The sequence below is a fragment of the Lithobates pipiens genome, unplaced genomic scaffold, assembly GCF_037356315.1.
Source record: "Lithobates pipiens isolate NorthernLeopardFrog02 unplaced genomic scaffold, aLitPip1_a1.2 Scaffold_16, whole genome shotgun sequence".
NCBI lineage: Eukaryota > Metazoa > Chordata > Amphibia > Anura > Ranidae > Lithobates > Lithobates pipiens.
Genome location: NW_027507748.1, coordinates 555,238,901 through 555,265,608, shown reverse-complemented (window position 1 = coordinate 555,265,608; position 26,708 = coordinate 555,238,901). Strand labels below are relative to the sequence as shown.

At 47.0% G+C, this 26,708-nt stretch overlaps 1 protein-coding gene across 1 annotated transcript in view; it reads left to right on the top strand.

Moving 5' to 3' along the window:
• The window catches only part of TAC3 (tachykinin precursor 3), a 135,446-nt gene that overhangs the window by 90,692 nt on the left and 18,046 nt on the right, over nucleotides 1-26,708 (top strand). Inside the window, exons 3-4 of the mRNA XM_077483557.1 lie at nucleotides 20,737-20,839; nucleotides 25,774-25,806. Of these exons, the coding sequence (XP_077339683.1) occupies nucleotides 20,737-20,839; nucleotides 25,774-25,806 (136 nt within the window). The remainder of the gene's footprint in view (nucleotides 1-20,736; nucleotides 20,840-25,773; nucleotides 25,807-26,708) is intronic.

Sequence of the window (26,708 nt, the reverse complement as noted above, 5' to 3'; positions counted from 1 at the left end):
GTCAAAATCTTGTCCACTTCACCTTACTTTCAGATCAATGTACAAAATTGCAATTCAGTTAACATCCAAAGGTTTTATTTAAAGTGATAACAGCAGAAGATTGCCGTGTTTTGGTGCCATGCGGAACCCCTTCATCAGGCATTGTCGACAAAGACAATATTATAATTAGTCCTCAGCGATCAGATGTTCAAACTTGAAAAAAAAGGCCCTCCACTGCTGGAAAAATAAGCCCACAGGTGAATAATACAGAAGATAGGACCAACACTTCTATAATCCACTAACAAGCTTCTGTTGTTCACTAACATGCAAGTCTCATATGTTCCAAAGCAAATGTATGTGGTGTCTTCTATCTTCTCAAGTGTTCTCCTTTTAGGCTCCAAGATAGTGTTACCAAAAGCAAAAAATAGCTATATAGTGTGATCACCCTTTGAGAGTCAGGTGACAAAACTGTTCAGGAAGTGACTTTAAGACCTAATCGGAAGTGCCCCATCCGCCATCTTGGTTTCTGGTCTCTCGTTCATTACTATACATGGGAGCATTTTAGCATGGAATAAAAGGTTGTTGCTGTATGTGGTATACTATGGTTTGTGTTTATGATTATTTGCATGGTCATTCTGCATTGTAATGAGCAGAACATCTTATTTGGGGATATTAAAGTGATTGATTTTTTTTTAAACAAAATAACAAACATTTCATACTTACACGCTCTATGCAATGTTTTTTCAAAGAGCAGCCACAATCCTCCTCTTCTTGGGTCCCCCACCATCGCTCTGGGCCCCTCCCCCTTGCCAAGTGCCCCATAGCAAGATGCACTTGTTCCAGAGCCAGCTCTCTGCATTCATAAGACATAGTAGAGCACAGCTCAGCCCTGCCCTCTGCTCCCGCCTCACTGGCTGTGATTGACAGTAGTGGGAGCCAATGGAATGCATAGAATGCACACTGAAGTTTTTTTTTACCACAGCCATGAAGGTAAAAAAACGTCTGCCTTTACAACCAATTTAAGCCCAAGTAGAGAAGATGTTTAATATTAATTAGAGCAAGCCCAATGACATGTGGGCATGGACTCTAGTAATGTATATCAGCATGTGGATTGAAGCATGAGGACAGGAGTGCATGTGGTGATTTAATTTAACACACTTGAGTACATTTTAGCCTATATGAGCACATTTATTTTATATTCTTGTCTATTTATGAAACAGGATTACACTATCTTATATATTTTGCTTTTTTACGGATATCTCGGAAGCATTGAAGCAATCAGGAGTATGTCTGGTTTGAGAGGGGGACGAAAGAGAATAATCGATGATTAATTAATTGAATACTAGAATGTACTCGTTTGCTAAGGGTATTTTGGCATGTGGATCTGAGAATTGATTTACACTGGGTGGTGCACAATGGATATTGGCAAATATATGAGCACATTACCATAAGAGATATTGATTGTATGGCATGTACGGACATGTTACACTATATAGCATTTTTGTTTTTGGAAACACTATTTTGGAGTCTTAAAAGAGAGCACTTGAGAAGATAGAAGACACCACATACATTTCTTTGCAACATATGAGCTTTATTTGACTGTTGCTCATGCTGGGTAAGATAGTGTCATGGTCGGTCCCGAGTCCCAGCAGCCCGTGGAAGACTTACCCACAATGTTGGTCCGATGAGCGCTAATAGGTCTTCCCGGGCGCGCGTTAGCGCGAACGGACGCACGCGGGTGCGAGCAGGTACGATCGGGCGCACGCGGGTGCGCAGGGTTGCAAACGTGCGCACGCGGGTGCGCGGGGTCACGGTCGGTTGCACGGTCGACGTGGGCGCGAACGGACGTGCCGTGCGACCGTCCTTGGTGCCCAGAAGGCTTCTTAGGTGATTCATTCTAGTGGCCCGTTGCTGTCCTGTCTACAGCGTTCCTGAGAGTTGCCTCTGATTACCTGATTGTTCCTGTCTCTGATCTACTTCGGCTTGTTCCTGATTATCCTGCCTGCTGCCAGCCCTGACCTTCGGACCTCCTGACTATTCTTCTGCCTTCTCCTTCGGTACCTCTGCTGCCAGCCCGTTGACGACCCGGCTTGTGTTTACCCCGCTTCTGCCTGCTGTTCCAGTCCGTGTTCTGTGACCACCGCTGCCTGCCGCCTGCCTGTCAGCCCTTCCGGTGTGCCCACCTGCTTGCTGCCAGCTGCTGACCTCCAGCCATTCCAGAGTCACCTGTCTTCATCCACTGCTGTCTGACGCCAGTTCCTGGACCAGGCCCACCTACACGGACTTGGCACTTGTGCCCTCTGCCCTCCAGAACCCCTGCACTCCGGGCTCCCACCACCAGGTACGTGACAGTACAGGACAGCCATGTCCGAGCCCACGCAGGGAGCGTCTCCAATGGACGAACTTTGCCACCATCTCGCAGGCCTCACTCAAGCAGTGAAGAGTTTACAGGAGGGCTACAGTCAACTAGAGGAACGGGTCCAGGCCCTGTCCACCTCCTCTCCTGCTTCTTCCGGATCTTCTGCTACTCCTGCTGTAGTGATGCTGCCACCCGAACCCAGGGTGCCTACACCCGAGAGATTTTCCGGAGATCGAGGGAAATTCCGGTCTTTTCGGAACTCATGTGAACTGTTCTTTGCTCTACAGCCGAGGACCTTCTCCCTCGAGGCCACCAAGGTGGGCTATGTGATCTCTTTGCTAACCGGTGAACCTCAGTCTTGGGCCCACCGTCTACTTGAAAAGAAGGATCATTCCCTTGAAACCTTGGACATCTTCTTCCAGGCCATGTCGCGGTTGTACGAAGACCCACAGCTAACCGCCACCGCTGAAGCAGCCCTGCATTCGCTGCAGCAAGGTCGCCGGCCTGTAGATGACTACGTGTCGGAGTTCCGACGCTGGAGCTCTGACACGGACTGGAATAATGCGGCACTACGTTATCAGTTCCGGATGGGCCTATCGGAACCGTTGAAGGATGAGCTCGCCCGAGTGGGCATTCCAGAGACTCTAGAAGCCTTAGTGGAACTGGCAATCCAAATAGACAGACGGCTGAGAGAACGCCGCCTGGAGCGGTCTTCAACCACTTCTCGTCCGGTATGGATGCTTCCTCGAGTCCCCACCTCTCCTCATCTCACCCCTCCTGCTGTCACCACGACCAGTCAAGACCTCCCTGAGCCCATGCAGCTGGGTTTACTCCGGCCTTCCTTAACGCCTGAAGAACGCCAGCGCCGCCGGGAAGGAAATCTCTGCCTCTACTGTGGTGGGTCTGGACACTTTGTGCGCAATTGCCCTGCTAAGCTCCGTAAGTCCCTCTTCGTTTCTCCTGCCCTTACATTAGACTGTCCTAGTGCTGCCTCCCATTTGACTGTGTCCATTTCCTTGCAGCTACCAGGAGGGAACGTCCAGACCAACGCCATTATTGACTCGGGTGCTTGCAGTGGCTTTATGGACCTAACCTTTGCCTCTAAACATAACATCCCACTTCGGCCCAGGGCAAGGGGACTTTCTATACATCTGGCCGATGGTTCCGCCCTCAAGTCCGGACCTGTTACCCAGCAGATTCAGCCCCTGTTAACCACTATTGCCGGAACCCATCAAGAATTACTCTGTCTGGACATTATCACTTCTCCTCTCTTCCCTATCATTCTCGGCATGCCCTGGCTGAGGGCACATAACCCCCTTGTTGACTGGACCACCGGGGAGCTGAGATTTCCATCACCTTACTGCCTCCAACACTGTCTGTCGGGAACCGACCAGGCCTCTTCTTCTTCTTTGCTCTGTCTGGAAGTTGACGAAGAAACCTGCCAAGTTGTACCTGCTGCCTACCATGACTACCTAGACCTGTTCGTCATTACCTACTTGGACGACATCCTGATCTTCTCCTCTTCTCTGGCCGAACACCGGGAGCATGTCAGGAAGGTACTATCCCGACTTCGTCTGCATGGGTTATACGCCAAGCTGGAGAAATGTACCTTTGAGCAATCAAGTATTCAATTCCTGGGGCTGGTAATTTCTGTAGATGGCATCGAGATGGACCCTCAGAAGGTCTCCGCTATCCGGGATTGGCCCGCTCCCACTGACAGAAAAGGGGTCCAGCGTTTCGTGGGATTCGCAAATTTCTATAGGAAATTTATTAAGGGGTTTTCTACTATTATAGCCCCCATCACCAGACTGACCAGGCAGAGTCCGAAGTTTCAATGGTCTCCAGAGGCTCAGGAAGCCTTCTCTACCCTGAAGGACTTATTTGTGTCGGCTTCCATCCTCAAACATCCTGACCCAACCCGGCCCTATATCTTAGAGGTTGATGCCTCTGAGATCGCGGTTGGGGCGATTCTCTCCCAGAGACATGGGCCTAGGGCCCGCTTGCACCCAGTAGCATTCTTCTCCCGCAAGCTAACTGAAGCTGAGGCAAATTATGATGTCGGAGATCGAGAGCTATTGGCCATTAAAGCGGCCCTCGAGGAATGGCGTTACCTACTGGAGGGAGCTACGCACCCAATCCTCATCTACACGGATCACAGAAACCTGGAATACTTGAAGTCCGCCAAGAGGTTGAAGCCACGCCAGGCCAGATGGGCTCTTTTCTTTTCCAGGTTTCTGTTCCACATAACTTATCGTCCGGGTTCCAAGAACACCAAACCGGACGCCCTGTCCCGAATGTACAATGAGCCAGAGACCTCTCCACATCCGGATACCATCCTGGCCTCAGGGAACTTTCTTCTTCTTCAGGCCGATTTGTTGTCCCTGATTAAGCAAGTCTCCGTTGGTGCCACTCCTCCACCTAATGTCACACTTCTGACCCAAGATGAACTTCTCTGGCATGAAGACAAAATTTTTGTCCCCCAGGAGGCTCGGGTGCCAGTCCTCAGTGCATGTCATGACCACCCGTTGGCCGGCCATTTCGGCGCCCTCAAGACCACCGAGTTGGTCCAGCGCTCCTTTTGGTGGCCCCAGCTGAGATCCGACTGCAAGAGGTATGTGGAGGCTTGTGCCATTTGCATCCGTAATAAAAGCAACAAGTCCAGGGCCTGGGGTCTGATGAAACCATTACCCATTCCAGAGAGGCCTTGGCGAATGATTTCGATGGATTTCATCGTAGAGCTTCCTCCATCAGAAGGCTACTCCACAATCTTCGTGGTGGTGGATAGGCTAACCAAGATGGCCCACTTCCTGCCGATGAAGGGCACCCCGTCCGCTGCAGAGACCGCTGAGGTTTTTATTAAAGAGATCGTGAGGCTGCACGGTGTCCCCGCAAACATTATCTCGGATCGGGGTGTGCAGTTCACGTCCAAGTTTTGGAGAGCACTCTGCAGGGCTTTGAAGATTGATCTCTGTCTTTCGTCTGCCTACCACCCACAGACCAATGGGCAAACAGAACAGACGAACCAGACGCTGGAGCAATACTTACGCTGCTTCTCGTCCTTTTCCCAGGACAACTGGACTTCCTTGCTCCCGTTAGCGGAGTTCGCCTATAACAACTCCATCCACTCTGCCACTAGTCAGTCACCATTCTTCGCCAATTACGGCTTCCACCCCTCATTCTTGTCCCAAGACCTGCCTGAAAGCCCGGTACCAGCAGTCCAGGAGAATATCGACTTCTTTAGTGCCAATAACAAGCTTCTGCAGGAGACCATGGCAAAGACCCAAAGACATAATAAAGAAGTTTTTGACAGGAGGAGAAGGGGGGAGCTTGAACTCAAGGTTGGGGACCAGGTGTGGCTCTCCACATTGAACCTAAAGATGGCCTGCCCTACTAAGAAGTTGGGGCCAAGGTTTGTGGGTCCCTTCCCAATTGTAAAGAAGATTAACGATGTAGCTTTTGAGCTGAAATTGCCTGAGTGTCATGAACCAGATGTGACCAGAACTGTGTGACTGCGACAAGTGAACCAGACACAAATAAGTGAAGGTAAATTTATTAAGCAAACGCATATAAATGTGAACACACCACCAATACAAACTAAGTGAACAAACTAACAACCAAACAGTGCAGATAAGCAAGTAAACCAGTATAATGTAACAAAAGGGAGAACCAGAATCGTAGTCAAGCCAGGCCGGGGTCATAAATAGGAGGTCAGCAGATGGGGGGACAAGGAGAAGGGAACAGGTACAGGAGGCAGGATGCAGGGATCAGGGATGCAGGGATCAGGTAACAGGGATCAGGTAACAGGGATCAGGTAACAGGGATCAGGTAACAGGGATCAGGTAACAGGGATCAAACAGGCTGCAGGTCAGGGCTCAAGGACAATACCAAGGCGAAGTGTATATGAACTTGCCGGGTATTTATAATGGCTGCTGTCAGTCATGTGACGCCTGACTGCAGAGGGCAATACCTGCTCCATACTGCCAGGATCCCTCCGCTGGTGGACACCAGTACTGCGGACCAAAGATGACATAATTCCAGCAGGAGACACCTGCTGGTGGATCGCAGTACTGCATGCCAAATGATTGATATTACCAGCGGAGGGAACCTTTCCTGACAGTACCCCCCCTCAAAGGAGCGACCTCCGGACGCTCCAACTAGCAGTTGCTGGGGAAAGTCCACTGCGTCAAGCTGGGCTATGGGCAAAGTCACATTAGGTTGGGTAATGGACACTTCAAGCAGGGCAGCAGACAGAACCACATCGGACCGGGAAGCTGGCACATCGGGCTGGAAGGCGGGCAGCGGCACGTCAGGCTGGAAGGCGGGCAGCGGCACGTCAGGCTGGAAGGCGGGCACATCAGGCTGGACAGCAGGCACATCAGACTGGAAGGCATCGGACTGCAAGGCCGGGACATCAGACTGGAAGGCGTCGGACCGCGAGGCCAGGACATCAGACTGGAAGGAATCGGACTGCAAGGCCGGGACATCAGACTGGAAGGAATCGGACTGCAAGGCCGGGACATCAGACTGGAAGGAATCGGACTGCAAGGCCGGGACATCAGACTGGAAGGAATCGGACTGCAAGGCCGGGACATCAGACTGGAAGGAATCGGACTGCAAGGCCGGGACATCAGACTGGAAGGAATCGGACTGCGAGGCCGGGACATCAGACTGGAAGGAATCAGACTGCGAGGCCGGGACGTCAGACTGGAAGGAATCAGACTGCGAGGCCGGGACATCAGACTGGAAGGAATCAGACTGCGAGGCCGGGACATCAGACTGGAAGGAATCAGACTGCGAGGCCGGGACATCAGACTGGAAGGAATCGGACTGCGAGGCCGGGACATCAGACTGGAAGGAATCGGACTGCGAGGCCGGGACATCAGACTGGAAGGAATCGGACTGCGAGGCCGGGACATCAGACTGGAAGGAATCGGACTGCGAGGCCGGGACATCAGACTGGAAGGAATCGGACTGCGAGGCCGGGACATCAGACTGCGAGGCCGGGACATCAGACTGCGAGGCCGGGACATCAGACTGCGAGGCCGGGACATCAGACTGGAAGGCATCAGACTGCAAGGCCGGAACATCAGACTGGAAGGCATCAGACTGCAAGGCCGGAACATCAGACTGGAAGGCATCAGACTGCAGGGCCGGGACATCAGACTGGAAGGCATCAGACTGCAAGGCCGGGACATCAGACTGGAAAGTATCAGACTGCAAGGCCGGGACATCAGACTGGAAGGCATCAGACTGGAAGGCCGGGACATCAGACTGGAAGGCATCAGACTGGAAGGCCGGGACATCAGACTGGAAGGCCGGGACATCAGACTGGAAGGCATCAGACTGGAAGGCCGGGACATCAGACTGGAAGGCCGGGGCATCGGACTGGAAGGCATCAGACTGGAAGGCCGGGGCATCGGACTGGAAGGCATCAGACTGGAAGGCCGGGGCATCGGACTGGAAGGCATCAGACTGGAAGGCCGGGGCATCGGACTGGAAGGCATCAGACTGGAAGGCCGGGGCATCGGACTGGAAGGCATCAGACTGGAAGGCCGGGGCATCGGACTGGAAGGCATCAGACTGGAAGACCGGGGCATCGGACTGGAAGGCATCAGACTGGAAGGCCGGGGCATCGGACTGGAAGGCATCAGACTGGAAGGCCGGGGCATCGGACTGGAAGGCATCAGACTGGAAGGCCGGGGCATCAGACTGGAAGGCATCAGACTGGAAGGCCGGGGCATCAGACTGGAAGGCATCAGACTGGAAGGCCGGGGCATCAGACTGGAAGGCCGGGGCATCAGACTGGAAGGCATCAGACTGGAAGGCCGGGGCATCAGACTGGAAGGCATCAGACTGGAAGGCATCAGACTGGAAGGCCGGGGCATCAGACTGGAAGGCATCAGACTGGAAGGCCGGGGCATCAGACTGGAAGGCATCAGACTGGAAGGCATCAGACTGGAAGGCCGGGGCATCAGACTGGAAGGCATCAGACTGGAAGGCCGGGGCATCAGACTGGAAGGCATCAGACTGGAAGGCCGGGGCATCAGACTGGAAGGCATCAGACTGAAAGGCCGGGACATCAGACTGCAAGACATCAGACTGGAAGGCCGGGACATCAGGCTGGAAGGCGTCTGGCTGGAAGGCCGGGACATCAGGCTGGAAGGCGTCTGGCTGGAAGGCCGGGACATCAGGCTGGAAGGCGTCTGGCTGGAAGGCCGGGACATCAGGCTGGAAGGCGTCTGGCTGGAAGGCCGGGACATCAGGCTGGAAGGCGTCTGGCTGGAAGGCCGGGACATCAGGCTGGAAGGCGTCTGGCTGGAAGGCCGGGACATCAGGCTGGAAGGCGTCTGGCTGGAAGGCCGGGACATCAGGCTGGAAGGCGTCTGGCTGGAAGGCCGGGACATCAGGCTGGAAGGCGTCTGGCTGGAAGGCCGGTACATCAGACTGGAAGGCATCAGACTGGAAGGCCGGGGCATCAGACTGGAAGGCATCAGACTGGAAGGCCGGGGCATCAGACTGGAAGGCATCAGACTGGAAGGCATCAGACTGGAAGGCCGGGGAATCAGACTGGAAGGCATCAGACTGGAAGGCTGGGGCATCAGACTGGAAGGCATCAGACTGAAAGGCCGGGACATCAGACTGCAAGACATCAGACTGGAAGGCCGGGACATCAGGCTGGAAGGCGTCTGGCTGGAAGGCCGGGACATCAGACTGCAAGACATCAGACTGAAAGGCCGGGACATCAGGCTGGAAGGCGTCTGGCTGGAAGGCCGGGACATCAGGCTGGAAGGCGTCTGGCTGGAAGGCCGGGACATCAGGCTGGAAGGCGTCTGGCTGGAAGGCCGGGACATCAGGCTTGAAGGCGTCTGGCTGGAAGGCCGGGACATCAGGCTTGAAGGCGTCTGGCTGGAAGGCCGGGACATCAGGCTGGAAGGCGTCTGGCTGGAAGGCCGGGACATCAGGCTGGAAGGCGTCTGGCTGGAAGGCCGGGACATCAGGCTGGAAGGCGTCTGGCTGGAAGGCCGGGACATCAGGCTGGAAGGCGTCTGGCTGGAAGGCCGGGACATCAGGCTGGAAGGCGTCTGGCTGGAAGGCCGGGACATCAGGCTGGAAGGCGTCTGGCTGGAAGGCCGGGACATCAGGCTGGAAGGCGTCTGGCTGGAAGGCCGGGACATCAGGCTGGAAGGCGTCTGGCTGGAAGGCCGGGACATCAGGCTGGAAGGCGTCTGGCTGGAAGGCCGGGACATCAGGCTGGAAGGCGTCTGGCTGGAAGGCCGGGACATCAGGCTGGAAGGCGTCTGGCTGGAAGGCCGGGACATCAGGCTGGAAGGCGTCTGGCTGGAAGGCCGGGACATCAGGCTGGAACTCCGGCTCTGGCACTCCGGGCTGGGACAGATTGGTAGGTGTGGAGGCAGGTTGGGTTAATGGTAAGATCATTTTGGTTGGGAAAAACTTTCGCTTTTTCTTTGGCTTAGCTACTGAAGCTCTGTAGGTGACTGCAGGACTGTAAATAAGGGGTGCAGCAGACTGGAAAGGAGGATTGTGATATGGCAGAGAAGAGGTACCAGTAGCTGGGGAAAGAACTTGTGGGTTAGTAGACAGCGGAGAGGAGGCAGGTGAGTTGAATGCAGGATAAGTACAGGGAGCAGAGACTGGATAGGAGTATTTGGTTGGGAGCAGTGTGTACTGGGCTGCAACTGAGGTTGACATGGCTGATGGGGAAACATACTTTTGGGTAGGCTCATACCTGATGGCAGAGGTGGATTGTTTGGCTGGGGCTGATTGCACCATGTCAGACCATGCTGAAAGTATGGGTTGTACAAACTGAAGTTTTAAGCCTCCCTGTCTAACAAAAGACTGAGCAGATACAATGCACTCAGCAATCACCTGTGGGGAACAGGCTGAGTAGTGTTCACAAAAATCAGAAGGATCATCTTCAAAAAGCCATACTAAAGATACAACCTGATTCATATCAAAAGGAGGAATGAAATCATCACGGCCATCTGGGATACAGGGCAGGGCTAGCTCAGTACAGATCTTTATCAAAGGCTGCACCTCCTCAAACAATATATAACCCTGATCAACCAGGGAGTGAGCCAAACGCATAGCTGCAAACAACTGGTCACTAGACCATCCTTTCAAAGCCTGGCGGCAATAATCACCACTCTCAGATGCCAGCAGAGAAAGATAAATGATCTCATCAGCATTCATGTTTGCAACCAAACTGAAGCAAATGGTTCCCCTGTGCAGCCACTTCTGGTCAGGAATGGCCTTGGTATTCTGTCATGAACCAGATGTGACCAGAACTGTGTGACTGCGACAAGTGAACCAGACACAAATAAGTGAAGGTAAATTTATTAAGCAAACGCATATAAATGTGAACACACCACCAATACAAACTAAGTGAACAAACTAACAACCAAACAGTGCAGATAAGCAAGTAAACCAGTATAATGTAACAAAAGGGAGAACCAGAATCGTAGTCAAGCCAGGCCGGGGTCATAAATAGGAGGTCAGCAGATGGGGGGACAAGGAGAAGGGAACAGGTACAGGAGGCAGGATGCAGGGATCAGGGATGCAGGGATCAGGGATGCAGGGATCAGGGATGCAGGGATCAGGTAACAGGGATCAGGTAACAGGGATCAGGTAACAGGGATCAGGTAACAGGGATCAGGTAACAAACAGGCTGCAGGTCAGGGCTCAAGGACAATACCAAGGCGAAGTGTATATGAACTTGCCGGGTATTTATAATGGCTGCTGTCAGTCATGTGACGCCTGACTGCAGAGGGCAATACCTGCTCCATACTGCCAGGATCCCTCCGCTGGTGGACACCAGTACTGCGGACCAAAGATGACATAATTCCAGCAGGAGACACCTGCTGGTGGATCGCAGTACTGCATGCCAAATGATTGATATTACCAGCGGAGGGAACCTTTCCTGACACTGAGTCATTCCGGATTCACCCCGTATTCCATGTGGTGTTACTCAAGCCAGCCGTTCCGGACCCCTTCGTCAGTCGGAGGATTGTCCCACCTGAACCTGTGGTCGTCGACGGTGAAGTCGAGTACGAGGTGGAGTCTATCTTGGACTGCAGGCGTAGACGGAATCAAGTCCAATTCCTGGTAAAGTGGAAAGGGTACGGACCTGAAGAGAATTCTTGGGAACCTGAATCCAACATTCATGCCAGAAGATTGATTCTCGCCTTCAGAAGGGCCCATCCTGGTAAAATGGCCCAATTGGGCATCCGGAGGCTGCCCCTTGGGGGGGGGCAATGTCATGGTCGGTCCCGAGTCCCAGCAGCCCGTGGAAGACTTACCCACAATGTTGGTCCGATGAGCGCTAATAGGTCTTCCCGGGCGCGCGTTAGCGCGAACGGACGCACGCGGGTGCGAGCAGGTACGATCGGGCGCACGCGGGTGCGCAGGGTTGCAAACGTGCGCACGCGGGTGCGCGGGGTCACGGTCGGTTGCACGGTCGACGTGGGCGCGAACGGACGTGCCGTGCGACCGTCCTTGGCGCCCAGAAGGCTTCTTAGGTGATTCATTCTAGTGGCCCGTTGCTGTCCTGTCTACAGCGTTCCTGAGAGTTGCCTCTGATTACCTGATTGTTCCTGTCTCTGATCTACTTCGGCTTGTTCCTGATTATCCTGCCTGCTGCCAGCCCTGACCTTCGGACCTCCTGACTATTCTTCTGCCTTCTCCTTCGGTACCTCTGCTGCCAGCCCGTTGACGACCCGGCTTGTGTTTACCCCGCTTCTGCCTGCTGTTCCAGTCCGTGTTCTGTGACCACCGCTGCCTGCCGCCTGCCTGTCAGCCCTTCCGGTGTGCCCACCTGCTTGCTGCCAGCTGCTGACCTCCAGCCGTTCCAGAGTCACCTGTCTTCATCCACTGCTGTCTGACGCCAGTTCCTGGACCAGGCCCACCTACACGGACTTGGCACTTGTGCCCTCTGCCCTCCAGAACCCCTGTTCCCACTCCCAGGGGGTCTCGAGCCAGAGGCTTACGAGAGGCCGCTCCCTGCACTCCGGGCTCCCACCACCAGGTACGTGACAGATAGTGGTGAAAGTTTAAAATGAATACAAGAGTCTTGCCTGTTGGTGAACAACAGAAGCTTGCTAGTGGATTATATAAGCGCTGGTCCTATCTGTATGTCAACAAAGAGGTCCTGCATGGTCCCAAAACATTGCAATCTTCTACTGTGATGTGATAATTTAGAATAAAACCTTTGACAGTTTGGAATGGCACTATCTATGGTTGGTGCTTGAGCGATTTGGCTTTGGTCCCTTTTTTTATTAAATGGGTAAAATTGCTCTATAATGAGCCTAGAGCAAAAATTAGATTGGGAATGAATATTCTGAGACATTCCAGCTGGAGAAAGGGATGAGACAGGGATGTCCCCTGTCTCCCCTCTTGTTTGTTCTGGCAATGGAACCCCTGGCGATCATGACGAGATCACGTTTGGATATCCAGGGATTCCGGCACCAGTTAAAAGAAGACAAAATTGCCCTGTTTGCTGATGATGTCTTGTTTTTCATTGGAGATATTAATTCTTCACTTAATACTGTGATACGTATGGTGGGGGAGTTTGGACAACACTCTGGCCTGGTTATTAATTGGAACAAGTCAGCCTTACTTCCATTGGCCTCGTTTGGTGATCAACCATTGCCTATAATCCCCTCCCTGGATGTGGTAACTAAGTTAAAATATTTGGGTGTTTGGATATCTAGCGATGTAAATCGCAATATCAACGATAATTTAGTACCATTATTGTTGAAATTGAAACAAAAGGTGGATATTTGGTGTTGCCTCCCTCTTTCCGTGGCAGGAGCGCTGCAATCTAATTAAGATGATTTGGCTCCCACAAATGCTGTATATTCCCCATAACTCTCCAATCTGGATTAGCCAGAAATTGTTTAAGAAGATTGAATCCCTATTTAGGGATTTATTTTGGAAGAAGGGCCAAGCCCGGATTAGTTTGCAAAGGATGCAGCTCCCTGTTAGGGAGGGAGGGATGGCGATGCCACATCCGAGACTATATTTCTTGTCAGCCCAGCTCCAGCACTTGGTGGGTGGTGGAATTCTAGAGGGGGAGACCCCCAGTAATAGAATGGTGTTAATGGAAGCTCCCTATAATTTATTAGTAGAGGTGTTGGAAGCAGACTCATTTATCCATAGGTGTCCAACGGTTGATTTAATGAGTAGAGTATGGCAGGCAACAAAGGCGCTAATGGGATATAATGGGGTAACTGAATATACCCCTCTATGGTATAATAAAAACTGAAATAACAGGTATAGAAATACCTCGAGAATGGGAAAGACAGGGTGTCTGCCGATTAATTCAGCTATACAAGGGCAACCTTATGAAGTCATTTGTAGATTTGAGACGAGAATTTAATATCTGAAGAAAGGCGTTCTATAAATATCTACAGATTAGACATGGAATTCAAGCCCAATTTAGGTCCTTAACCACTGAATGGGTAAAGACTCCTTTACTCCAAAAAATAATTAAACGTGGTCCAATGAAAGGTTTAATTTCCACGCTATATGCTAGTCTGGGAGATAGAATTATGAGCGGAAAGGGACTCTATAAGAGTGAGAGAATGGAGTGGGTCAGAGATATAGAGCCGATAACCCTAGAACAGTGGGATACGATACTAGAACAGGGAAGCCTGGTTTCGATATCCCCCTCACAGAGGGTTTCCCATTTGTTTCTTATTTATAGAGCTTATTACAACCCCAAAAATTTTTTAAATTTGGTAGGAAGTCTAATGATGAATGCCCTAGATGTAAGGCGACAGGAGATCTTATCCATATGGTGTGGAAATGTCCAAAGTTATTTAGATATTGGATAGAAATAGTGGATCTTTAAGACTACATTGAAACCCGAGGCTAAGATTTGCCTTCTAGGAAGCCTTGAGGAAGGTAGAATCTCGCCTCTTACAAAGGTATCAGTGTTGAGATGTTTGTACCAGGCGAGGAGATTAATAGATAAACTGGCAGGCTAAGACCCCCCCCCCCCCTCCCCTCCCTCTGATGCTATGGACCGAGTCTATTAACTCTATGATATGGAGTGAGAGGGCGATGTATATTAGGCAAAATAACTTAAAGAAGTTTGTAGGCTTATGGAGCCCCTGGCTGAGTGAGATGGGCTGTTCATTGCGGGGGGCAGCGGCAGGGTGGATAGAGTTCCCCCCCCCGTTGTCGCCCCACCCGCGAATCTCTTCTGTATAGCTCTTTTCCCACCTATACCTATGGGTAAAATTTGGGGGTTTTCTCTCTGTCTCTGCCTCTTTTTTTTTTTTTTTTTTTTTTTGGTATTAACCAACGAGTAACTTGACTGGCATAATTTGAGACTAGAAGGTATGTAGTATGGGGAAGGATTTGGGAGGATTTGGGAGGGTTAAGCGGGTAGAAAGGAAGGTATGAAAATAATAATAGCTTTTTTCTAATTTGTACTACTTGTTGTATAACATTTTAATAATGTATGTTGTTAAGTTTGTCAATTTGAAATTTAATAAAAAGTAAAGAATTAAAAAAAAAAAAGAATAAAACCTTTGGACGTTAATTGAAGATCCTTGGTGTGCTAGGCAGTGTTGGTCATCTTACTTTAAAAAAACGAATTAGTTAAGTTACAAATTACTTCTTACAAAAAGTAATTGCGTTAGTAACTCAATTACTACATTGGAAAAGTAATTAGTTACTCAGCAAAGTAACTATGACTTTTTTTAAATATTCTATAATGCAATTACGTTCTATAACATCTTTAATATCAAAGATGTTTATATTAACTCATTGAAGAATAAAAACACTATATACAGTGTTTTAGAATATTTTGTATTTATTTGTACCTAAATGTTGACGGGGTGGCAGCGATAGTACTTGAGGGGTGGCAGCAGTGGTACTTGAGGGGGTGGCAGCGGTGGTACTTGAGGGGGTGGCAGTGGTGGTACTTGACTTGAGGGGGTGGCAGCGGTGGTACTTGGGGGGGTGGCAGTGGTGTTGGTGTATTTGGGGGGTGGCAGTGGTGGTGCTTGGGGGGGTGGCAGTGGTGGTGGTTTACTTGGGGGGTGGCAGTGGTGGTGGTGTACAGTACTTGTGGGGTGGCAGCGGTGGTGTACTTGGGGGGGTGGCAGGCAGCATGGTACTTGGGGGGGTGGCAGCGGTGGTTGTGCCATCCTCTCCCACCACCACTACTTCTGCCTCTTACCGATCCCATCCCCCACCACCACTGATCTCATCCCTACCGTACCCCCCCCCCATCACCTCTGTTGTAGAAGTGATGGTGGGTGGGTAGGGATGGGATCAGTAAGAAGCAGAGGTGGTGGAAGACTTGGGGTGGATCGATTGCACTGCAATTCGAATCATCAGTCACTTGCTTGAATGCTTCCAGGGATGCCTTTCCTCATGGGGAAGAGAGAGACCCTCCCCTTCACTCGATTGGTGTCAGCTGGTCAGCTGACGTAATTTTTCAGTGTCTGCCCCGCCTCCCTACATTCTCTCTCTCTGGATAGGCGGGCGGGATGGGGTGGTCCAGACAGTCTCTCTAAATCTCAGCTTCTTCTCAGCTCAGCGGGCAAAAGCCCCCCCTCCCCGTGGCGGAATGAACGGCCAGGCAGCGCTGCCACGGCGGGCCTCCCAGGCGGTAGATGTAATTGAGGTAACGCCGCCCAAGTAATGGGAACTGAGTTGCCATGAGGGGAAGAGTAATCAGTTAGATTACTCGTTACCCTCTAAAGTAACTGCGTTACGTAACTCCATTTATTTTAACTCGGTTACTTACATCACTGGTGCTAGGATATATGTACATTGATCTGTGAAATTTCCAGCCTCCAGCTGGTTGTTGCTGCTGCACCCATCATCTTTAAGCCTACTCAAGGAACACATGTGATGGGAACATTGGTTTTTGGCCTCACTTTGACTCTTTATTCTGTCTTATTTAGATGTCTCTGATTAATTCCCAGCTTCCTTCCTCTGTGACTTCCACGGAGGAACTTTATGCACAATTTTTGCCTTTTGCCATTCATAGATATTATTGTCCATTAACTGAACATGTCACAGTATCATTTCTTTGGAGCTCAGGCAGATCTTGGATTTTTATTTTTTGATCCAACATAGTTATCCAAAATCTGATAATAAGTTTTACTTTACTTTACTTACCAAAATAAGTTCCTAAAATATTAAAATTGTAAAACTTAGTTTGGGTTTGTGCCTTGATCATCTTTACTCCAGTTTCTTTGGCTTTTTGGACAAGGGGAAAATTTATAAACAGGATATGAATTTTAGTCTATATCCTTAGCCAGTAGCCTGGGTTAGATGTTCAAAACCTTTGCAAGATGCAGTAACAAGTGCTGATAAGCCACGCTACAAAGGAAAACATATAATATTTAAATAAACACGATAGTCTTAAATATTTTACAGAAAAGATGTACATTAAGCAACTGCTTCTGGGCTTCATAATTTATGATTTAGTAGTAGATTAAATACATAGGTTCTGAGAAGCATATAAGACATATATGGTATATGGTAAAAAAAAAAGCATATAAAACATCAAGATCCATATATATCTTCCAAATCACTGATTAGGAACTGCAATCTAACCACTAAAGAGCCTTGAGGCAAAAACAGCTTGGAATCTGTAACGTTTTTTGGAAAGTTCACTGAAATGAATGCTAGTGTGCCCAGCATTAATCCTAAACCATCATGAGCTGCAGATAAATTGGTGTTTATATCCGAAGAGAAGAAGTGAATGTTGTTCTGTAATTGTGCCCAAGATTACTCAATTTTTCCTGGTACACAGCAGCTGTAACTGAGGATGAATCATGGACAGTTGCCTTTTATTATAAAAGTAATCATATTCCTGTGAATAGGATACAGCTTACAATACAATAGCCGCAGAAATCCAAAGAAGCAAGAGATATTCAAGATGGATAAATGCAAACCTAAAATGTTAATGACTAAAATATTTCTGAAGCAAATTAACTTAAAATCAATGTTAATGAACTTTTAGGCCATGTATTCATATGACATGCGAGCGTGATCGGCTCTCAATGGAGCCAGTTTACACAGGTCCGGGGCGGCCGCCATCTACATTCCAAAAGGGTCCTGTGCCTGTTTGGGTCTGGTTCAGGTGTGAATTCAGGCAAAAATTCGGACCTGATTCGCACCTGAACCTGTGAACAGGAACGCACCTGTTTTGTCACGTTTTTGGGGTTGTGTTCCATATGTGCAAAAAAGTATAACATTTATTAAAGTGGTTGTACACCCTGTACAACCACTTTTACCTACAGGTAAGCCTATATTAAGGCTTACCAGTAGGTGCTTGATATATTTACTAAAATAATGAGTGGCAATGACTATGGCTCCCACGCCAGTCACAGAGCCGGGGTTTGTGGCCCCGGAAGGAAGAGGGGCAAAGATGGAAGCTCCCTGCTCATGGGGACAACAGCGATAGCGCGGGTTTCAGTGTCAGGTAAGTGACACAGGGAAATAAAGAGGATGTAAAACCCACCAGGGTGCATTTGCTCTTTAAAAGTAATGACAGATAAAGATAAAGAAAATCTAAGAATACTTAACTAAAGATGCTGAGTCCCCCATAAAGGCATGGCAAGGTAAGCACACCAGACGCTTGCATGATGTATGATGCAGCTCTGGAAACGTACTAACTTATTCCAGTTTGGGCTGTGGTATTTAAACTTGCGTATAAGGGATCGATAACTTCCAAGCCAACACCATTTACAATATGACCTCTCAAGGACTTGTTCAGTTAGCAAAACCATTCCTTTGGTATAAGGTAAAGTTATGCTTATATCCTTATATGGCATCCTTAACCAGGATATTAAAGGCTTTAATAGATATTTGTGAGGCCAACCTAATAAGGCAATACTCACATATGCAATATTCCTATCACTCCACCCCCTGGTCCACAAATATCATACATCTTGCAATTTTGAATAGAGAGACAGCCTATCCCTTCTGAGAACTTTCAGATAACACAAATAAGCTATCAAATTGACGAAGGCCACAATTGTCAGACTCGCACAGCCCTACCCACATCCAAGCCTTGAAAAACAATCACCCTGGGATGTTTTGGAGCTGGACAAAAGAAAGGCAATATAATGTCCTGATTACATAAAATGCCAAGACCACCTTAGGTAGGGCATAATTTAATGGTCTCAACACCAGCTTTTCCTTTGTGAAGCACAACAAAAGGCTTACAGGACAAGCTTAAGCACCCTCCTAGTTGAGGTGATAGCTATGACAAAGGGATCGTGTGATAGGAGAGGGAGAAAGATATTCCAACAACCCCATAAGCAGTGGGAGTTCTGTGGCTTCTGAAAGAGCACCATCAAGGCAGAAACCTGACCATTTATAGTCATTGGTTTTAAGGGGATCTCTGCTGACCAGTATTTAAACAATAGCCTTCTCCTCTGCTCTGCACTGATAAAAGCTCCAGGCAAGAGAGTTACCAGAAATAATCTTGCAGGCTCGCAGTAGCACAATGCTTGAGGAAAGACATCCAAATGCTGCCTGGTTGATGAACTAGACCAAAAAGTTCCAGGTTCTTTCACTATACCCATTGCCTACAGCAAAGCCTGAACACCTCCCTTGGATGCAAAGGTGGGTTACATTGCAGCACTGGCCATGGAAAAAGATGCCTTTAAAAGGGACATTTTGGTATGCAGGGTCCTTAAAGAGGGATTCCACCAAAAAAAAAAAATATTAAAAGCCAGCAGCTATAAATACTACAGCTGCTGACTTTTAATAAATGGACACTCACCTGTCCCGGGTTCCAGCGATGCCGGCAGCCGAGGCCGATCGATCGCTCGGCTCTCGGCTGCTGCAGTCACCATTCTAGGTGAGGGAATCAGGAAGTGAAGCGAATCGGCTTCACTTCCCGGTTCCCTACTGCGCATGCGCGAGACGCGCCGCGCAATAGGAAATCTCTGCGCTGTCACTGGGACCCGTCTGTGTCCCAGCAGACAGCGCGGCAGGGCAGGAAATGGCGTAGACTCCCACGGGAGTCTATGCCCGGAAGTGGGTGAAAATACCTGTCTTTGACAGGTATCTCCACCCCCCTCCCCCCTGAAAGGTGTCAATTGTGACACCGGAGGGGGGGAGGGATCCGATCAGCGGAGGTTCCACTTTAGGGTGGAATCCCGCTTTAAATAATGGTACATCATCCACCAGTATGGTTAAAGTCTTAATTAAGTAAGACACCTCAGGGTCCACAACAGGGATCATCCAATTTTTGTTGATATTGTCTTCCATCTGGTATTGTTGTGCAAACCACTTAGTGGAAGCTCAGATAGGCCCATTCATTGTACAGATCCTCTTCCTTAAAATAATGCAATGGAAAGGACCCCAACAATGATACCATAGCAAATACCTCAAAGGTAGCAACAGTTTAAAGGTATTATGGACCATGATACTTACTGTGGACTGTTGAGATGGAGACACACTATAGGCCAAAGAGGCTTCTTCAGAGGATTCATCTGCCTCAGAGGAGTCTAAGATTTAATTGTCCTGTGTTTTCCTGATGTAGGAATAGGAAAGCCTAACTTCTCTGAGCCTGTAACTGTTTGGAATTAGATAATTTGACAATTTTTATAGTTACATAGTTAGTAAAGTTGAATAAAGACACCACTCTATTGTGGGTGAGTGTCTACAATTGTCCCTATCCCTGTGCATTGCAGGGAGAGCATGCAGACTCCAGGCAGGTGGTGTTGTGGTTGGGATTTGAACCAGCAACCCTTTTTACTGCTGGGTGAGGGTGCTGGCCACTACACCACTGTGCCACCCCTGGCTAAAGAAAAAACTTGAAGCTGAAATCCAGACAAACCGCTAACTACACAGATGAATTACAGATAGGGTTGTTGTTTTACCTACCAACGGATTTGAATTTGTCTCCATTCAGTTGTGGCACAGTCCTGTCAAACAGCTATTAATCGATCTACATTTTCTCCACTGTGGTTAAGCAATACGTTTACGTAACTTTCCCACCTACAGTCTGTTATTGGAAAGTGAAGTAAACTGATGAGCTTATTCTCTCTGCTTATTCTGCTCTCTTCTCCTATGATCATGCTTCTTGTCAGCACATGACCATTGAAGCATGCCTGATTGGCTTTTAGCACTGACTATTCCATTCACAGTCTGAGCTTTTCTGTACAGGGTGTTTTAGAAGGCCAATATTAAGTTAAATGTAGATATTTACAATAAATGCTTTGAAAATGATACATTTAATTTTTAAGGTATTTTTCATCTGCATGGAGATTAGCTTGATACTGATTAGATTCACATATTTAAGATTCTCATATCAAATATATTGAGATATATAAAAAGATGATCTACTTAACTATACTTAAGTAAATGGGGTATTTATTTGTTTCCTCTTTTCCCAGAAAACTTCAGACATTTATAAACTTCCATCATCCCTCTTGAAGCGGTTCTATGACGATGATTCATATGATGGTTTTGTTGGACTTATGGGAAGGAGAAATTCAGGTAAATTAACATGTAATAATGCTCAAACATTCACCACTAGGAATGCCAACTAGCAGAAGCCATATAACATGGTTTAAGTATGTTCTACTCTTTCCTATGATAGTCCCAGCATGAGAAAATATTAAGCTGTGTTTAAAAACAAAAATAGAGCAGTTACCCATGGTGACCTTATAGGTTCCTTGTTTCATATTCCCAGAGCATAAAGGACAAAATCAGATTGCTATGGGCAAATATTGTTTTGTTTGTGGTTGCCTTTTCAACAGCTTATAAGACTTTATAAACATTACTAAACTGATTGTTGAAAGAAAGTTAGGTCCGGTTCACACTGAGGCAGCAGGACTTACAGCGCGACTGCCTCAGGCGACCTGGACTGCACTGCGGCGACTTGCAAAACTACTTCTGTATAGAAGTCAATGCAAGTCGCCCCAAAAGTCGTACAGGAACCTTTTTCTAAGTCGGAGAGGTGTCAAACTTAAATTAATCATGTGCCACATCAGCATTATGGTTGCTCTCAAAGGGCCGGTTGTATCTGTAAGACTAGAAGTCTAAAGCACCCTACCCCACTTTACATTAGATGTCAAGAGCCCCCCCCCCCCCACCACCAGAAGTCAAGAGTCCCCCACCCACCCTTTACATCACAGTACAACCCTTCCTCCTTACAGTATGCTGCTACCAGAAAGAAGCTGGGGGCAGGGTTGGGAAGCAAAAAATTGCAGGGTCTGCAGAAGGACAATATAAGGGCTGAACTTAGCTGCTGGAGTCTACTGAATGCTGAGACTGGTAGAGGAGACAAGGGGGTGCTGCTGCTGCACAGAGGGGTGCAGGATCTATAGGAGGAGTTTTGTCCTCCTCTCTGCTGCTGACTGCTAAGATGGGGGGTGCAGATGTGAGAAAGATGCCGCAGCTGCAGGAGAGGTGCAAGTGCCACATGAAATGGTCTTGTGGGCCTTGTGTTTGGCATGTGCACTTTAAAAACTCCCATTTTTTTAAAGCCAATACAGGGCTAGAAAACACAACATGTGACAATGCTTGGGTCTAGCAACAGGTCTCTTACATGCCAGGTACTGCATTGTGGATGGCAGGGGGGCAAGTGTTTAGGTTTGTCACGAACATGGGTTTTTTAGAGAGTTGAAGTGGTGCAGTAGGTAGCGTGGGCTCTGTAAAAGAAAGAATTTTACAATGCCTTCCATCACAGCCTTACTTTATACCACCATTTTGCAGATTTGCTTAAAATAAAACATGATGCACATTATTATTGTCTGAGAAATTTCAGTACTGTATCTCTTATCTGAAAATTTAATCTGGGTTAGACACTCAAATTACTGAAGCCAGAAGGTCAGTAGAAAGATAAAAAAAAATGTAAGAGAAGTCAGCAATTGCAGTTTCTATGGTTGTTTGATGTTTGATTCAAAACCTAAGAGTGCTTCTCCTGTAAACTTTGAGGATAGATTACTCCACAGTGCCCGCAGCTAAGGAGGTCAGACTTGTCTAAAAGCTCATTTATTGTTAATAATATGTAAATATTTAATGTCTATAGCCTGGCCACAGTTGCAATTTTTTTTTTTATCCAATAATTTTTATTGATGTTTTTGCATGTACAGTATACAACCAAACAGTTGCAATTTTAACATACAGAGAGGAACAGAAAAAGATAGATAGATGAAAGTTTAGTCCCTACATTGCAGTAACAGAGGGAATGTTTTAATATTATTGATGGTTCGTTTACTACAGTATTTCAATGAATAATGCAATAATAATAATGCAGGTTTAATCTGTTCCAATTTTAGCGTACCTATATGATCCCAGATCACTATAATGCATGTGCAATGTATTATGTTCCGTAACCAATCACATGTACAGACATGTCATTGTGATTCTCAGCACTCATTGCAGAAATAACATTATGGTAAATTATAATCACTAGAGCTTAGTTATATAAGCCCCAACGGCTAAGTTCACCTTTAAGGAAAAATAATAAATGCACATTTATTTTGCAGGAAAAAATGCGCATTTATTATTTTTCCCCACAGAGACCTGCAGACACATCCTCCAGCTTTTTGCCCATACCGCTATGTGGACTTTCATTTAAAAATCTGGGTGATGTGTGAATGGACTATGAGTGTGCTGATCAGCGCACTCATAGTCCATTGAGAACTACAAACCATCTGCCATGGTGGCAGGCAGGACTTGTAATTTATTAATTCACAGATTCCAGTGAATTAATTATGTTCCAAGGTGAACTTAGACTTTAAGCTCCCTGCACACCTTTCAAACTGATTGTGCAATCTCCTTTAGCTCTACTTACAAGAATAGTATAAGGGCCTGCCTGATTGGCTACAGATTGATTGGCTAGTTTAACCATCTCCGGCCTAGTCCATAGACAAATGGCTGCCAAGCAGGTTTGCTGCTATCCTGAGTGGATGTCATATGATGTCCTCCCAGGATCACACCACGCACGTGCCCCACTGGCCAAGCTGTGGAGCAATCTGTCACGACAGATTAGTGTACCGCTGCTGGTACCAGGAAATCACTGTGACCAATCAAGGCAGAACTCATGACAATTGTGCATAGTGAATGGCTTCCATTAATACCATTCATTGTGCAATATTGTGGTGATCTGTGTAATAGGTCATAGTGATCACAGACAGGGCCAATTACAGCCCATTTGTACCATATGATTAGCTATGGCCAACACAATGAATGAATGGATGTTATTCATAAAAAATGGTTGCTTATAACAAGAATTCTCACTGTTCTAAGCTATCAGAGTGTGTAAACAAAAACCCTTATCACCTCCCCAGGTATAGCAAAGTGTTACTATGGTACCACTGTATTGCTATGGTCACAGTATGTAAACAAATTGTAAACAAAAAAGAGAAAACATTGTAATTAAAAAGATTCTTTTTTTTTTTAAATATAAAAATAAATATTAAATAGTATCTATATATATTTTTTTTTACATACTGTCACCAGTTAGTGTCCCTGAACACTGCCGCATTATTTATTTGATGACTTTGTACTGCCCTGGTGACAGCTTGTAAAAACAAATTGTGAAAAAATAAATGTATTTCTTAATTTTCCAAAAAATTCTGTCAAAATTACAACTTCGAAAAACTGGCCATGCCTCTTACTAAATACCTTGGACTGTCTACTTTCCGAAAAGGGGTTATTTTTACTGTCCTGGCAAGAAATGGGATAACTGTACATCAGGATTGATAGATTTTCAGATAATACCATAGTTTGTGGACTCTATAACTTTCCTGCAGACGAAATAATATACACTGATTTGGGTTTAATTTTACCAAAGTAATGTAGCAGTATATATTTTGGCCTAAATTTATAATAGAAACAAAGAAAAATGCGGGTATATGCCATTCAAAGTGTGACATCGCTGAAAGCTGAAAATTGGCCTGGACAGGAAGGGAGTGAACGTGTCCAGTGCTGAAGTGGTTAGGTAGGCCTTCATATTGCATTGTTTTGGTAGATCTAAAGTTAACTGTACAGATATTGTACTGTCAGGCTGTAACATGTATGGTGAGCCTTAAAGTGATTGTAAAGGATCACCTTGTAGAAGAACCCATTCCATTTAAAATTGAAATTGATTGCAAAACCTTTTTTGTAGAGATATATAAACAAAAACATATAAATACCTTTTTGCCTTTTTTATAAGTGATCACGTTCCCTCTGTTTTCAGCTGCATAAGAGCTGAGAGGAGGAGAAGCAGCAGCACACTGAGCTTCCCACTGAATGCCTGTGCAGCAGGGGCATGTCAGGACAAGTCTGATCATTGGAGGGAGTACACTGAGTTCCTAGCATGGCTAGAGAACTAACCATGGTATGCTCTCATGCTTAGTGTGGTTAATTTTTTAACAGGAAAGCAAGGGAACTGACAGGAACACCAGGGATTTCACACAAAGGAAGCAATACAAAGAGAACAAGATACTTTTCATACAAGTACATGGTACAGCAGGCACATATCAAGAATATGAAGTGTTGGGATAATAAATGCTTTAGCCTGTTATAATCTTGACATCCAATCTGAACATGTACAGTATCTATACCACAATACAATTTATTTCATTACATTTATTATAATATTTAATTAGAATGGTTGAGCATTAAAGCATTTGTAAAGGCTATATTTTTTCTTTGTAAAAATAACAAACATGTTATACTTACCTTCTCTGTACAATGGTATTGCACAGACCAGCCCCTATCCTCCTCTTCTAGGGTCAACCTGCCAAGCTTCTCCTCATCTGTGCTACCATGGGAAGTCGATTCCTATGGTGGCACACCTGCGGGCTTGGTCCTGCGGTCCTGCCTCCCGCTCTCTGCTCTGCTATCTGATTGACAACAGTAGGAGCAAATGTCTCCCATTGCTGCCTCTCTTTCCTGTAAGGAGACAAAGAAGCCAGACGGGTGCAGCAAGATAGGATAGGTATGTATGCAAGGGGGCGATACGTCTACTGGAACTTTTTTTCCGTCATACAGGAAATGCATTAAAGTAAAACATGTTCTGCCTTTAGAAACACTTTAATCTGTATTTATGGAAACACAACATTTTTCCTAAATGACATTCATTAAAATATACACCTAGGACTAGCTTGGTTGTAGAGTGACCACTCTGGCAAACAAGAGTTGCATGTGTTATTAATATCATATTATTTTAGTTTATTTATAAGATGTCAAAGGAGATGGAGGTGCAGGGTAATCGGGCATGGAAACGAAGTACAAGTAACATTTATACATAATAGATAGCAATGTGTAGAAGAAATAAAGAGCAGTCAGGCAGGAAGCAGATGTCAGCGGCAGGTGCAGTAAAGAAAAAAAGCAATACACTTTACCAATGACATATTGGACCAAACATATTGAAATCCACAGAAAGAAAGAGCATAAGGATAACCCGTGAATTTAAATCATTTCCTCTTTTCCAGATTCTAAGGAATTTTCTTCATTGCCTTTAAAAAGTAAGTACAATTCACAATAATCTTAAACGATAGGTGAAGCCAATTGTTTAATAAATGATAAAGAATCTATTCATATAGGAAGCAAATGTAGCAAAGACTCCCTAGGGAGCCGCTGGAAATACATGGCTATCTGCCCTTTATCTGGATCCAGCATTTCACTGACAACCTCTGACAATGATCAGGTCCAGTCACTAGGGTCTTTTTACCATTTATTATAGTACTCTAACTAGAGAAAAGGTTTCCTGTAGCAGAATACCCAAAAAAGCAGGACTGCTAAACTGAATTGGCAGTAGGTCCTCTGAGAGCTACCTCTAAAATAGATGCTGACGGACAGGGGACAGCCAGATAAATCTGTGACTCTCTGAAAGCAGTCACGGTGTTTCCTTGCTCCTGAATCTGACTTCTGTCCTTCTATAAGCAGACAAAAATCCATGGTCAAATACCCCTCTTCCTACCCAACTCTCTGCAACTCTCTTAAGGCAAATAGTGTCTCTATACATCCCATCTCCCTTCATTGTCACTATTCAGCCCAACACATCAGCAAGTGGATTGGTATCCAGGGTCTTCAGTACATGGCTCATGCCGAGGTCAGGCCCTGAAGGCAGTTCATTATACAGGCCTCCTCCCAAGGAGAAGCCCCAGGGACAGAGTTCTGGAAAGGTGATCCCAAACGATTATTTTCTCCATAGACCATACTTCTGAACAACACCATCAGGAATTGGTCAAGTCAGATAAATATTTATGACGTAATTGTTAATCCTTCCTTTATTGATTACTGGAACCTCCTTCCAGCAAAAGGCAGAAACAATCAACCCACCATGCTTAGGGAAATCCTACATGTTAGCAGGTCCAGTCTGTACTCTCCACTGTAGGTGGAACTCAACCACAGCAGCAATGCAGGG